General features: G+C 29.8%; 3 protein-coding genes across 3 annotated transcripts; 1 reads left to right on the top strand and 2 right to left on the bottom strand.

The window, feature by feature from the left end:
* Positions 1-2,273: 2,273 nt before the first annotated feature.
* On the bottom strand, positions 2,274-2,693 carry LOC136081265 (zinc finger BED domain-containing protein 5-like). Its single transcript, XM_065798566.1, has one exon. The coding sequence runs from the start codon at positions 2,691-2,693 to the stop codon at positions 2,274-2,276; it is 420 nt and encodes a 139-aa protein (XP_065654638.1).
* A 332-nt stretch (positions 2,694-3,025) lies between these two features.
* Positions 3,026-3,724, bottom strand: LOC136081264 (zinc finger BED domain-containing protein 5-like). The gene has a single exon (XM_065798565.1). It carries the CDS (start codon positions 3,722-3,724, stop codon positions 3,026-3,028), a length of 699 nt encoding a protein of 232 aa, XP_065654637.1.
* Positions 3,725-8,062: 4,338 nt separating this feature from the next.
* Positions 8,063-8,488, top strand: LOC136081263 (protein FAM200A-like). Its single transcript, XM_065798564.1, has one exon. The coding sequence runs from the start codon at positions 8,063-8,065 to the stop codon at positions 8,486-8,488; it is 426 nt and encodes a 141-aa protein (XP_065654636.1).
* The last annotated feature ends 7,490 nt before the right edge of the window (positions 8,489-15,978 follow it).

The following is a 15,978-nucleotide window of genomic DNA, read 5'->3' as shown; positions in this document are numbered from 1 at the left end:
AAATGCAGTCAGCACATTGATACAAGAAGCAAGTTACTGTGTTTACTGCTGTATTTTAGTACCAAAATTCATTCTCGTCATCTGTCATAGCTTCAGATGATTTAAGCCATTCAAAAAAATTTATTCTTGTATTTGTTCATAATTTATTATCTAACTATATTGAATGAAGTGTTAAAATACTACAGATTTAGACAGACGAGCCAAGTAATCAATTTAAATATCGTTTTATTGCATCAGCAATACCCTGGTTGGAAGAGCAGCATGATTTAAAATTATTCTGGAACTTTTTTGCTGCTTCACATGGGAATGGATTGGTACATGCTATTGGTGGGACCGTTAAAAGAATAGCAACGCAAAAAATAATCCAGAGAAAACATATTATAACTGATGCCATAACTTTATATGAAGCTGTTAAAAATGAGACTAATTTCAATGTCTATTTTGTTTCTATGGAAGATATTATAAATACAATTTAAAAATTTAAAATTGATGAGTTATTTACATAAGCACCAGCAAAACCAGGAATATTTGCAGCGAACCTAATTAACAACAATAATGGGAAAATACAAATGCCATCCTATTCAAGTGCCAAGTATTTAGTCAAACAACTTATGTCTACAGATAAAATCACTAAAAAACTTTAAAACGTTGTTTATATGACAGCAATATAATATGGACACGATTAGACACTGATATAGTATGGGCGTGTTCTGAAGATTACTATGTAAGAACTATTTTTATGAAGATGTAATTATATATTTGTCTAATACCTCTCTACTAAGTTTTAAATTTATTAAAAACAGCCCATTTACCTGGTTTATAACTACCCAAATGTGTCTGGTCACGCTGTGACGTCACGCTGTGACGTTTACCACTAGTTAATTAAAGGTGCGCCTGTTTAAAATTTAATTAAAAAAATGTAATTTAGCTATAAAACTTGTAAGAGTAATGTCTAAACTTTTTGTTTAATGCCAAGTTAATAATTCAGTTCATCTATATTAGCTGAATCACGGTGTTGATCTAAAAACTAAAAAACAATGAGAAAATATTGGTCACGCTGTGACGTTTTATATTTTCTTGCATGAATGAGAGGCCAATATATCCACCCAAATTTTTCTTCTTGTTTTTTGTAGCACCTATTATGAGCTAACTAAAAAGCAAAAAATATTCTTCTTATATCTATTTTAATAACTAAGTATTAAAGGCTTAAGACAAAAAAAAGACGGGTGTCACGCTGTGACGGTCGTGGAATTGCTCAAGTTAAAAAGAATAATTTAATTTTTTTGTAAATAATTTAATTTTTTTGTAAATAATTATCCGCATTAATAAAATAATAGTTAAAATTTTGAAAATTAAAAGTTTAAGAACGCCGTGGTTTTTCGCCGTGGTTTGACGCCGTGATTTTACGCAGTTTTTGTTGCATATTAGCATTTAAGGTTGTTTGACATCGCTTATGCATAATTTTGTTACCGCTATGTCAAGATAAGATAAATTATAATAAAGTTACATTTAGAAAATAAAAGTTAAATTTTGTTGAATAACAAACATATCTCACTTGCTATTTTATCATTTATCTTCTTTGCAATTAAAAATATGCAAATAAATAAAATTGATGCGAGTGGGATATGATTTAGACCAGTGTTTCCCAACCTTTTTAGTGCTATGCCCCACCAAAGCTCATAAAAATTTAAAATGTCCCTCATGTTACATATGAATAATTTTTAATATTATAAATTTTTCATAAGTAACATAAATGATATACGGCAGGAAGAAATCACGTAAAGTTATTTATTAAACAAAAAAATTCGAGTAAAAAATATAGGTAAATAAAAAATAGTAAACAATATATAGGTAAATAAAATAAAATACATAAGGTATTCAAGTCTAAAATAAATGAAATTTAGTGAGATCCTTGTGCTTGATGCTGGTTACAAAGAGATTTTATATTGGGTTCCAATTTTGTTAGCTTCATTCTTAGATCTCCCCGTTGTGTTATATCCAAACAAATTCTTTTTTTAAGTAATAAATTAATTATGGCACTAAATCCGCATTCGGCTTAATATGAAGAAGGAAACGGTAATAATAGTTTTCTTACACATTCTGTTGTGCTTGGATATTTAATTTTGGTCTCTTCAAAAAACCATGCCATCGATCCTTTTATATTAAATATGAAAGGATCGATGGCATGGTTTTTTAAAGAGTTAAAAGTGACGAGTCAGTTAAAAAGTTTTAACTGACTTGTCATTCTGGATTTCTGCTAATTCTTCTTGGTACTACATATTTGAAATATGAGATAAATTAACTAACATTGGCTGCATCAACCAAGTTGGAAAATCAATTTCTTTTAAATTGGAAAATCTTCCTTTTAAATAAGCTGAAAAGTTTTTAAGATGCTCGACAATATTAAGTATAGCGGTATCAGTTACTTCACATTTTTGAAGCCAATGAAACTTTTCAAATTGTTTTTGGTAAAAGTCTTTTTCAAATAGTTCAATAGACGTAATAAAACCAAATATCTTCGCTTTTGCATCGACAAGAGTTTTATTTGTTCCTTGAAGTTTTTTATTCAATATATTTAGTTTTTCAAAAATATCGGTTAAATAACTCAAATATGTCTTAGAATCGATTGTTAACCGATTTTGCATTTCAGTTTTGTTGCTTAAAAAACCACTAAGAGTATCAAACAGTTCCATAAATCTTTTTAAACAGTTCGCTTTTTAAAGCCAACTTACCTCAGTCTGAAGTAAAAGTCTCACATGGGCTTCGTTGTTTTCTTCACAGAATAATTTAAAAATGCGCTCTTGTTTTGTACTTGCTTTAATAAAATTAATGTATTTTACAACCAAGTTTATTATTTTATTTAGAACAGGAAAAAGATTTTAAGCCACCAAGTTTTCCCTGTGAATAACACAGTGCACCAGAAGCATATCTGGATTTTCATCTTTCATCAGTTTTAAGCAGCCATTTTTTTTTCCCATTATATTAGGAGCACCATCAGCAGCACAGGACGTTATATTTTTCATCGCTATTTTATTCGTAAGTAACTTTTTAGAGTACTATATGTATCTTTAGCGGTAGTGCTGCTTTTTAATGATTTGCAAAATAACATTACTTCAGCAAAATCATTATTATCAATGTATCTGACACATGTAAGTAATACTGCTTCGCTGTCTCTCAATGTTGATTCGTCCATTTGCACCCAAAAAAGTATTGTTTTTAATTTTTCGATAAGTTGTATTTCAACATCTATTCTCATTTCGTCGATTTTTCTGCTGACAGTATTGTTACTTAATATCATGGTTTTCGCGTCTTGGTCATCTTTTCCAAAAACAGTTTTAACAAATGTTGATATTGAAGGCTTGATTAACTGCTCTCCTATTGTATGATTTTTCCCAGATTTAGCGATGAGTAATAAAACTTGATAGCTAGCCTCAAGAGTGCGATTAATATTAACATTATGAGCAGTAAAGAGAGACTTTAAAGTTGCTCTTTTTTCATAATTTTTCTTTAAAATTTGAAAATAATTCAAATTTGAATTAATTTGATCTTTATGCTTCGCCTTCAAATGTACTTCAAGACGACCTGGTTTCATTGATTCATTGCTTAAGAATTGTTGGCATAATAGACAAAAAGGTAACCGTGCATCATGTACAGCAGGTATGAAACCAAATTTTAAATACTCTTCCGAGTACTGCCGAATTTTTTTCTTGCTTGCACTACTCATGGGCTGAAAAATGAATTTTAAAATCAATTAGGAAATTAAAAATATATATTTTGTAATTTTCGTATTCTTATTTATTATTGAAAGAGAATCCACGTTGGTTTTTGTATTATATTTATTTCTATATTTGAATATTAAATTATAAACAACTAGTTATATATAAACTGTGTGTAGTAGGGTGGGTCATACTTTTTTTTTTAGAATTGCTAACCTGGCTATGGTCTAAAAAGTTGCTCTAGGTGCTAATTATTGTAAAAAGGCCAAAAACATTTAAAACAACAACTATCTTGTACTTGCAACTTTACCGCAAAGATTTACCCTTTAAAGGCTTACAGCTAAAAATATAAGAAATTCATCAAGCACTTAATATGATACAAAGGCCATATATGGATATGGCTAGCGAAAAGAAGTATTATTTTCGGGATGTTATAAGCATTTTTTGCTTACTATAAAAAAAAAAAAAAAAAAATGCACCCCCTTAATTTTGGCCTTGCCAACGATAAGGGGGTGTTATTGACGTCGAAACATAAAATGCACTTAAATGGTAAAGTTCTAGATACTATTAGTTCAATGAAACAATATAATGAAGCGTAATTTACAAAAAGTCTGATTTACAGCTAACACTAGGTATTTCTGTTCTTGATGCAGTATACTGTAAAATCATTCCATGTTGCGATTCATGTCCAAAAACAGTTGAGCTTGCTGCAGAGATATCTTGGATAGCCCGCTTAACTGCCTGAAAGTGACAGGGTATACCAAAAATGAAATCAAACTGACAGTGTTGAAGTTTTTCATTCTTAATAGCTGCTAGCAATGGTGGTAGTGTAAGATTAGCTGTAGTCCAGTCAATCATATCAACGTAAGTCAAAGCATTGGCGTTTAGCTTGATACTTGACTTATCAAAAACACGGACAGAAGAACTACACGAATTACTTCTCAAATTAATTATTTTTTCACAACAGAAATGTCGCACAGAATCACCATTGTCACAAACACCAGAAAGAATAATTTCGGAGTGGGCAAAGTAGTTGTTGTTCTGCAACACAGGCTCTAATATTTTCCACTCTTCTGCTCCAAGCTCATGACACTGCTTCAGCAAGTAAAAAAAGTTCTTTGCACCATCAGCGCAAGAAGGATGACTCTTGATATTGAACCATGAAGGAGCGTAAACATTTACTATAAAGCGTACAATTTTGTATAGTGATGGGGAACAGACTTCTTTTGACATATACAATCTCAAAATTCTGTTTGCTTTGTCAGCCACCTAGCATGGTTTAAATTTCCTGACATTGCGTTCTGTAGAGACCTAATTTCATCACTATTTTTATAACCTTGCTGCACTGCTAAGCATGCTCTAAGAAGATATTTTTGATCTGTACTTAGATTGTTCTTAACCTCATCATTAATCTCAACCACTTTTCTTAACATAGCTTTAAACTTTGAAATTGGTAAATCCTTGGGATCAAAGTCTAGCGCACTCATAATTACACCACTGGAACTACTAGGACCTCTTGTACATCCTCCATCAATAGCATAAATGTATTTCAGAAATGGTAGTTTATTAGCATGCAACAGACAAACAAGCCATTGCAGTGGTCTTGCAATGCCTTTCTCTAATTTTCGAATCACACCTTTTCGTTTGCCTGTATTGGTTACTGTACCGTCACATACAACTGCTTGTAACGTATTTGCTGAATTTGTATTTGCAATTATCGATAATATCTCATTTGCAACGTCAGCTGCTTTACATGTTTCTGGCATTACATGATCAATGTTGTTATTGTTTGGAAATGATACAATAACATAATGTTTTTCCTTTATGCTTCTACGTATACCAGATTTCTCAACAAAAGTTAAGTCTTTCTTTCCATCAAATCCAATACAAATTAATTCTTGCATCTCGGCAGCATGCTTAGAAACTTGTTTCTGCCGCCAAAGAACTCTCTGACGTCTAAGTTTTGCAGGATCTATTTCAGTTTCTGCTGACAATAGCTTCATATCTTTTAACACTGCATTCACTACAAGACAAGCATCTCTGTTACTAATTTTGCATCTGCCCAAAGCTTTGCACAACTCCGGATATTGTTTCATATTTTTGGGTGCTGCAACACCATCATCAGATTCACCACTGGAAATTTCATGAACAAGAACTTCATCACCCATGTTTAGTTGAAGTTCTATGTCCTCACTACCATCATCATCAACATCATCACTCATGTTGTTGTAGATATAATTTATTTTTGTCTCATATTTTATTTTCTGATTGCGCTCAAATTTTAAACGTTTGACTGCTCTCATATCTATAGCACCTATATACATTTTCCTTTCAGTTTTTTGGTCCAACCAGAAAGACCATTCTGTTGGAGGTATTTTATGCGACAGTGGAGAAGTACATTGCAAATTCTCTTGCATACCGCTGTCAACACATTTACAAGTACATATATCAAATACAGTTTGTAATGATTTCAAACAGTCTTGGTAGTTGATTGATGTCTTCTTAGAACTGGGATATTTAGTAAGACCCTTTTTAGTAGACCCATTTAGTAAGACTTAATTTTATCAATCAATTTCTTTATACGGTTGACTACACTCTTTTTGTTAATTACTGGGATACTCGCAGTGTTGTAGATACTTACAACTTCATCAGTGTTGCAGATACTTACAACTCTATTCTGCATACAATAATATTTATTGTGCTTTAAGCAGCATTCATACAGTCTGTAAATATCACTAGATGTAGGAAGTTGATTTTTTTTATAACTGCAGGCTGGCCCAGAACTGAGTGTTTAGTCCAAAGTCTTTTGCTGACGGACGCCATTTATACTCAATACAATGGAAACCAACTTGTCCAAACAATATCAGATGACAATTAGAAAAGATTGATTATAAACAACTGATTAAAATAAACCCTGTTGTAGCAAGAATCAATAATCACTTTTTATAAACAATCTATAATATAAAATAGAACATGTTAAACACATATATTACCGTAATACAGGGTTTGATGAGGGTAAATTTACGATATGCTAGGATTACTTTTGGTTGAGTTAAGGTTATGTATGATTAATTTATGGTTACTTAGACTTATCTAAGTAACCATAAAATAGAACAACTTTTTATGCTATAGCCAAAAAAAAAAAGTATGACCCGCCCTAGTGAGTAGTATTCTCGAGTTGTTATTCTAACTTTTATTATGTTTAGCGCTATGGTTTTTAAGTGAGAATTCCTCATGCGGAATTAGTCTCTCAATAGAATACTTTCGCAATAAGTTTTTGTGCAATTCTCCAAAGGGAATTCCTTACTCCGCAATCGCTAATCGTTATACTAAACCAGCGTTTGAAATGATTGTTCAGAGGGAATTGTTTTCGTTACAATCATTACATATTTCTTTACTTTTCTATGAGGCATCTAAGTTCTAAGTAACTAATTAAATATTTTACAATTATATTTATTTACCAATTATATTCAAATATCACTTATATTTATTTATAAAATGTATTAAAAATTTGAAAACAACGATAAATTCGAACAACTGCTTTTATTTCTAGTAAGCACAGCATTGCTTTTATAAGCACAGCACTACTTTTATTTCAAATTAACGGTAACGCACATTGACAGAACGATACAAGCAACTGATATTCCTGGTCCAAGTTCTAGTTTTCTGAATCAAATCCTGGTTTTCCGAATTAGTTTTCCAAATCCTTGTTTGCCTAAGCAAATCTTAGTTTTCCGAATGCATTCCAGCGAAAAAAATTTGCATGATGCACTTCATAATGGACGTTTCTTGGAGATTCGACTATGTGGTTAAATTTAGACTGAAAGAGTCCTTTTTTTTCCATTGCCCTTAAACAATCGAATTGCCCTTTGAAAATTTCCTATGCGCCACCGGTGGGATGTGCGCCCCACGTTGGGAAACACTCATCTAGACCATGGATGGCCAAATAGCGGCTCTTAAAACGTCATTGCGGCTCTTTTCAAAAGTTTTATTGATTTACTGATAACAAAGACTTGAATTTACATAGCTGAAAAACATATTGTTTGAAAAATAAATAAAGATAAAGCAAAAGGCGACAATAAAGTACTTCACAATAAAAGTAAGAAAAGAAAAATTGAAGATGAGAACAGATCATTTCATGGTGATTGGACAGAAAAATACGCATTTATTGAAAAAGAAAATCAATGTGTTTAACTTGCAATACTGAACTAGCTCATAATAAGACATATAATGTTAAACGTCACTATGAAACAAAACATATGTGTTTTTCTGAAGAATACCCAGTAAATTCATGTCATAGAAAAATTAAAATCGAGTTGCTTTAAACAATATTTAAAAATCAACAAATGAATATTTCATCTTCCAGCAAAGAATTAAATATTACAACAGAAGCAAGTTTTATTATAGCTTGGAACATTGCAAAAAGTAAACGTCCTTACACCGATGGAGAGTTTGTAAAACAAAATCTTTTTGATGTGACCTCAGTTTTAGATCCTTATAATAGCAAAATTCAAAGGTTAATTTCAAATATTTCTGTTTCTCGACATACAACTGAAAGAAGAATATCTGAGATTAGTGTTGAAGTTGAACAGTATTTGTTAAATGACTTAAAAAATTATGAAGCATTCAGTTTAGCATTGGATGATTCAACAGATATTCAAGATAAACCTCAAGTGGCAGTATTTATTAGATATGTAACATCAGATATACTTGTTAAAGAAGAGTTGCTAGATTTAGTAGAGCTAAAAGACACAACTCGTGGAATTGATTGAAAGGAAGTCCTTGACACTGTTCTGGGGAAAGCCAATGCTCCTAAGAACAAGCTTGTTAGTGTTGCTACAGATGGTGCAACAGCAATGGTTGGAAAACACATTGGGCTTATGGATTTACTAAATAGTGATTCTATGTATCTAGAGTTTATCCCAGTTCATTGTGTGATTCATCGAGAACATTTAGCAGCAAAACATTTTAATTTTCCAATTATTTTTAAATCAGTGCTGGAGATTGTAAATTATATTCGATCTAATGCAAAAAAACACAGACAGTCTAAAAATTTCATTAGTGAATTGGATCTTGCTGACAAACCAAGTGACTTGTTGTTTTACAGTGCTGTAAGGTGGCTTTCAAGTAGTGACGTTCTTTATAAGTTTGTAGAATAATTAGAACCAATTAAATGTTTTTTGCTTAAAAACCAGAAGACTATTGAAATCTTTGACGATGTGAATTTTTTGCAAGATCTTTTATTTTTAACTGATGTAATGCAACATTTACGAAATCTGAACTTGTCGCTTCAGGGAAAATAAAAAAATATATCTGATTTTGCTCAGACTATATTTAGTTTTCAAAATAAAATTGCTCTTTTTCAGAAAGATCTTACCTTAAAAACTTTTAATCATTTTCCTCAAATGAAGAAGATGATTCATAATCTTAATCCTACGATTCAGTAAGGGATCCTAAATTTACAGGAAATTAGTAACCCTAGAGAAAACCTACAGAATTTATTGGAAGACTTTCAAAACAGGTTTAAAGATATGTATGCTCTTAAATCATCATTAGCATCTATAGTAAACCCTTTTTTAATTGATATTATTAGTGATGGTTGTCCAACACCAGAAAATATACTTGAAGAAACATCTCAATTTGAAATAGAATTACTAGATCTCCAAGAAGATCAAAATCTTTAAATGCTGCATAAAACACTAGCTTTATTAGATTTTTGGAAAATGCATAAAACACTAGCTTTATTAAATTTTTGAAAAATTTCAATTTTTAGTTCAGCATATACATGTGAATCTTTATTTTCGACTATGAAGTTTGTTAAATCAAAGTATCGTGTCAATCTAACTAGTGAACATTTGTAGTGTTGTCTTAGTGCCTAATAAATTTATAGTAAATTATGCAAGTTATTATACAAGAAGAATTTTCTAATGGTCTTTTACAAAAAATAGTTGATGTTATAAAAAGAATTCTCTCTTTTATGTCCATTATGTCTATATGAATGATGAAAAGATATTTTATAATTTTAAAAATAAAAGTAATTTAAACTTAATTGAAGTTCATTGAAAAAAATTTTTTATTGTGTAGTCGTTTATTTATTTGATATTTAGCAGTTTTTAGCAACTTATGTTATTAAGTGGTTATAAGCAAGTTCAATTCGAATAAAAGCAAGTTTAATTCAAATACATTAAAATAATTTTTTTTCTCAAAGAAACCTTTTTATCTTTAAATTTTTATATCATACTTACAATTATTTTTACAAGGAAATGTATGGTTGTTTTAATTGTGTTAATTCAATAAAAATTTGTGATTTAGAGATGCTTTCTCAATTTTTCTACAAATGGTTTTCTAGTGTGAATAAAAAGGATTTTATGCAGCCAAGTTTACATTTAAAAAATAGCTTTTATTTTTTTTATTGTAAAAATAACTAAATATAAATTGCGTACATACTAAGTTTATTTATAAAAGCACAATTTCCATTTAAAAAATCAAAATATTGATGCATAAAAAATCTAGATTTACATTCGCTAATTGTTTTTTTTAAAGATGAAGTTGGCATAGCAACATTTATTGCGGCTCTTCGGCATACGTCATTATTTATATGCGGCTCTCGCATCTAAAATTCTGGCCAGGGCTGGTCTTGCTTGTCACTTTTGAATTTACATTAAGAATGCATTTTATCCAGCATTTTTTCTCTTCTTCGTCTCTAAGAAACCTATAAACTGACATTTTAGATTCATTGTACAGCCATAAAAGCAGCATTTTTTCACCATTTTTTTAACAGAGTAAAGTAGAAACAACAGAATTTAATCTTTCTCGTCCATTTTATAGAAGTTGATAAGTTCACAATGGTTTAGTAATGGACTTTTAACACGCACATTCGTCAAATTTTGTTCAAACATTTGTAAACAGAAACGAGGTAAGCGAAAGATACTATGACCTAAAATAAGGTTTTGATTTTTCAAAAAAACGAAGACCAGATATATAACTGATTTTTGGAGAATTGTAGCAGAGTGCTGCTACATCGATTGATCTATACCTGCCTCCAACCCAAACCCTCAGTCGATTTAGCAGCATTCCCTTGCATGTTATCCATAAATTAGCCAATGTAGTAGCACTCTCCAACATTTCTTTCCAAATCAGTGATATATCTGGTCTTCTTTTTTTTGAAAAATCAAAACCTCATTTTGAGTCATAGTATCTTTCACTTACCAAGAAACGATCGCGGTATAATGCGTGCTTCAAATACTACTAAATCGCGAATAATGCGTGCTTCAAATACTAACTTTATATATTCTTCATTTTCAGATTTAGATAATATGTGAGTTTCAAGTGCTTCTGTTATGATATGTGTTTTATCTTCGAGAATACTTATCTGATGTTGTTTTATTTGACGTTGCTTTTCAATATATTTGTTAAACTCTTTACAGTCAAGTGTTTGGTTGTTTACTGCTATTCAACTTATTTTGACATCAATTGTATGACAAGAGTCTTCTTCCATGTTGAAAAATTTTAAATACATACCAAGTGAGATATGTAATTCTGGAATTCTAATCTTAAATTGCAATAAAAATATTTAATTATTGTTAACAATCACTTTTGTCGTAATTAAAACCAAAGTTACGGTTGCTAGTTGGAAAACAATTATTTAAAGCAAATACCTGATCTAGTGGCACATTAAATAATCTTTGGTCAATAACATTATCACATAACTTGGCAAACTTGGGATCTGAACCATAATTTATATATTTTTCTAAATGTGAATCTAGTGTCTTAAGAGATCGCATTTCAATGTTGTCCTTAATTGAAGTTGACATTCCTTGTCTTGTGATGTTGCATAACGAGCATGCGTGTCTACCTGAAGTTCTCAAACAATTCAATACTTAAAAAACAAAATCAATCATATAGCAGGAATATGCTCCATATGAGTTTTTAAATGGATATATATATATATATATATATATATATATATATATATATATATATATATATATATATATATATATATATATATATATATATATAGATTTATAGTTTGTTGTATTTGGGAAGAGCGGAAGGAAAAAAGTGATTCTTTCGCCAACACATACGTCACTTTTAATTATTTTTGACTTTCGTCCAACATTTGCGTGTTGGACGAAAGTAAAAACCATTAATTTAATTACAAATCGTTTTTTAAAAAAACCACAAAAACGCAAATTTAATTGACCAGAATGTTTTTAAAACATTCTGAATGTTTTTAACAATATAAACAATGTTTTTATTTTTATTTTTTTAATAAAAAGTTTTTATTTTTAATTTTTTTAATAAAATGTTTTTATTTTTATTTATTTTTTACTGTAAATCATGCGCGGAGTGTTGCTACATCGACTATCTTATAGCCTGACTCGCAAGGGAGTGCTGCTACATCGACTGACAAATAGCCTGACTCGCAAGGGAGTGCTGCTACATCGACTGACAAATAGCCTGACCCGCAAGGGATTGTTGCTACATCGACTGAGGGTTTGGTTGGGGCAAGCAGTCTCTCAATTAATAAAAAAAAATAATTCCGGTCTTGCTTTTTAGTTTTTACTTTTTGTCAACAAAATATGGAAAAAACTTTCGGACAACATTTACGGTTTGTATATATATATATATATATATATATATATATATATATATATATATATATATATATATATATATATATATATATATATATATATCAGGGTGTAAACTAGCCCTGTGGAGTCCCATCAAATATGGTATTCCCAAATGCTCACAAAATTAAGAAAAAAAAAGTGTGTTGTCGGCCCTGCTTATTAACTCTTACTGCAAAGTCTATTTCAAGTAGTACATGTGCTTTGTCAAATAAGTTTTTTCAAAATATTGAGAAGCTGTTTGCGTCAGATACTTACAAAATTTTGATCAATGCGAGTATTAGGGTAAGTCTTTTAGTTATTGTTTTTCTTTTTTTGTTTGGTAGTTTGTATCAACTGAATTAGGTGATCACATCTACTATTATCTTTTTTTACTTATCGGCATCAACTAAAATCTTTTTTTACCTATCTACTACTTTTGAAAAAAAACGCTGCTGAAATATAAGTTTAATACAAAAAATGTTTATGATTATAACAAATAGGTACTAGAAATTTATTTAACAAAGAAAATAGATTCTTTTACTTTACTGCTCGCTTGTATTAAAAGAAATGCATGTACATGAATGATGAAAAAGAAATATATATTTATAAGAATACTCTTAAAATGAAAGCGGCAATGATATATTAGGGTTAAATAAAATCAAATATATAATTCTTAACAATAATTAATATATACTGAATAAAATAATATAAAAATATATAATTCTTAATAATTAAAGTTTAATTTGCTATTTCATTTTAATACCAATTTAATTTTGTGTTGTTTTCATATTCATCTTAGATAAACGTTACAGTATTTTTTATTAGGAGTAGAAAAGGAAAGAAGAAAATAAAAAGACCCACAAACATATTTTAATCTCGGCTGGGTTTGGGAGGGGGTGGGGGAGTGGTGTGATTAGGAAATATTTTGAAAAATTCCCAATTTCATCAAAACGCTGAATCAAACTTATTTCTGGTTTACACCCTGTGTGTATGTATATATATATATATATATATATATATATATATATATATATATATATATATATATATATATATATATATATATATATATATATATATATATATATATATATATATGTGTGTGTATATATATGTGTGTATATATATATATGCTGTCGTCTTCCTTAAAAAGCTCTGGCTGTTGGCAAAAATTTATTTTCGAGGATCTCTGTAGTTGTACTGTTTAATTCTGCTGTTATAAATGTCATATGACCCTGTACCTTTATGGGAGAAGCATCCCCCTATTCCAACTGATCCTCTTCTGCCTTGTATCCTTGGTACACAAAAACACTCTTTGAACTTTTCACCAGCCAGTCTCTTGACGATTAATCTTGACTTGCAATTTATCACCTCAAAATTGGATTTATCGCTGAAAATAACTTTGGCCTACTCTTCTACAGACCAGTGAAGTCTTTCTCTACACCACTTTAATCTTGTTAGGCAATCGGCATCCTATGATTCAACCGAATTGTAAACTTCAATTTAGAACCGAATATGAGAAACTTATTACACAACCAAAAATATTCACGAAAAAAATTAGAACCGAAAAAATTTCGATCGAATTTTCAATCGAAAGTCGTAAAATAAAGTTTTTAAATTAAATTAAAATATAAAAAGAAAGGATTTTGTAATTTGATCTAAATTTTTTCGGTTCTAAAACTTTCGGCGCAAGAAAGGATTTTGTAATTCGATCCTGCAATGAAAGTATACTTTTTGGTTCTAAATTTTTCGGTTTTTAAATATTTCGGTGATATTTTCGAGGATAAATGTTTTCGGCTCAATCATATGACACGGGCAATCTGAGACACACAAAAGTGGTTTTCGAGCAGCGACATAGCAATCTAAGCCTTACTTATTTAGACATCTTTGTACAGTCCATATACTAACACTAACGTTACCAGGCATATTTGTGAACCATTCAGCAAGTTCGCGGTAAGAAATTTTAGGGTCTTGCCTAACCTTTCGATAGAGATAACTTTGGTATCTTGAAGTTAGCTTTAAAGGCCTACCAAGCATTGGTAAATCTTTGACATCATTATGTAGCTTGTGGTTTTTCAACATTGTTTGTACACATTTAAGCAAAACATTGCACATTTGAACTATTTCTTGTTGTCTTTTTGTTTTATCTTTTAGCAAACCTACAATTTGCCATCGTACTTTGTCTGAAACAGCTTTTCTGCCAACTTTTATCTTTTTACTTTATCAAATAATTACCAATTGGAATAACTCAAGATATAAAAATGATAATTTTATTTTATTTTCATAAGAATGTTTATATAGTTGGAAAGAAATCAACCACCAAATTTTAGATCACTCGGATAACATTTTGTTGAGATATTTCAACTCAAATCATTAAATTTTAGCTGATATTTTTGTTACATTAGAAATACAGGTATATTCTAATTAAATCAATAATTACTCAAGACTGGTTAACCTAGTGAGTTCCAATTATATACCATTCAATAGAGAATCAATTAAGATATTTAATATGCTTTTAATTGTAATAATTAGTTATTTTCAAAGATATATGTGAAGAAAACAAAAATTTCACGTAAACAAAGTAGTGACAATATTTATGCAATCCACTCTCTCTCTCTCTCTCTCTCTCTCTCTCTCTCTCTCTCTCTCTCTCTCTCTCTCTCTCTCTCTCACTCTCTCTCTCTCTCTCTCTCTCTCTCTCTCTCTCTCTCTCTCTCTCTATATATATATATATATATATATATATATTGATATATATGTATATATCAAAATTTATATATATATATATATATATATATATATATATACATAACACGACTAAAAAGCTGCAAATTCCTCAAACATAACCTATTTGTTACAAGCAGACAAATGCTTAAAACCTTTTTAACTAAACCTTTTTTTTTTTGTAATTTCAAAACAATTATCACCTTCATTAGCTGAAACAAAACATTCTGAACCTTGATAATTTTAAATTGTTTTTTTAATTTTAAAAATTTTTCAATGTAATGGTTACTGATCCATCAAAATTAGAAATACTAAACTTCTGTTTATATCCTTGAACATGTTTATTTAAGCAAGCCTTTATTCTTTGAACAAGCTTTTTTAATTGATCTGAAAAAGTTTTTTATTTGAATGAGGGAAATCTATCAAGTATTTAAAATTGAACTGTATCATTTCCTATATGTATTAAAGAATGGACATGGTAAACTAGTTGATCCCTACCGTAAAGTTCACCAAATAACTGCACAAAATAAGTAACTGACAAGCAAAATTAACACATTTTTTTAACAAAATAAAACATTATAAAATTAGATCTGCAACTGAAAGTACTAAAAAGTTTGAATAAATTTTTGGCTAAATCATCCCCTTTAAACAACTGGCCCAGTGTATACTAAAAAAAGTCTAAGTTCCTTGCTTTCCATGTTTTAATATCTAATTAAGACCTTGGTTTTCTAGAAAATTTTCTTGGAATGTAATTTTTTTAATATTTGGAACAATCCGCCAGATAAAGTATTGACTGTAATTTGAGACAATTTACAACATTTGACCCCTAAGCATACTAGATGCATAAAGTCTTAAGAAAACTTTGTCACCATGTCAAAATTTAATTCCATTTAACACACCATTGTTTAGAATGCTTTTGA

Source organism: Hydra vulgaris, chromosome 06 (genome assembly GCF_038396675.1).
Source record: "Hydra vulgaris chromosome 06, alternate assembly HydraT2T_AEP".
Lineage (NCBI taxonomy): Eukaryota > Metazoa > Cnidaria > Hydrozoa > Anthoathecata > Hydridae > Hydra > Hydra vulgaris.
This window is presented reverse-complemented; position numbering and strand designations above follow the sequence as displayed.

Coding starts and splice junctions, on each gene's coding strand:
- LOC136081265 (XM_065798566.1), bottom strand. CDS start 2,693: ATGGAACTGTTTGATACTCTTAGTGGTTTTTTAAGCAACAAAACTGAA.
- LOC136081264 (XM_065798565.1), bottom strand. CDS start 3,724: ATGAGTAGTGCAAGCAAGAAAAAAATTCGGCAGTACTCGGAAGAGTAT.
- LOC136081263 (XM_065798564.1), top strand. CDS start 8,063: ATGAATATTTCATCTTCCAGCAAAGAATTAAATATTACAACAGAAGCA.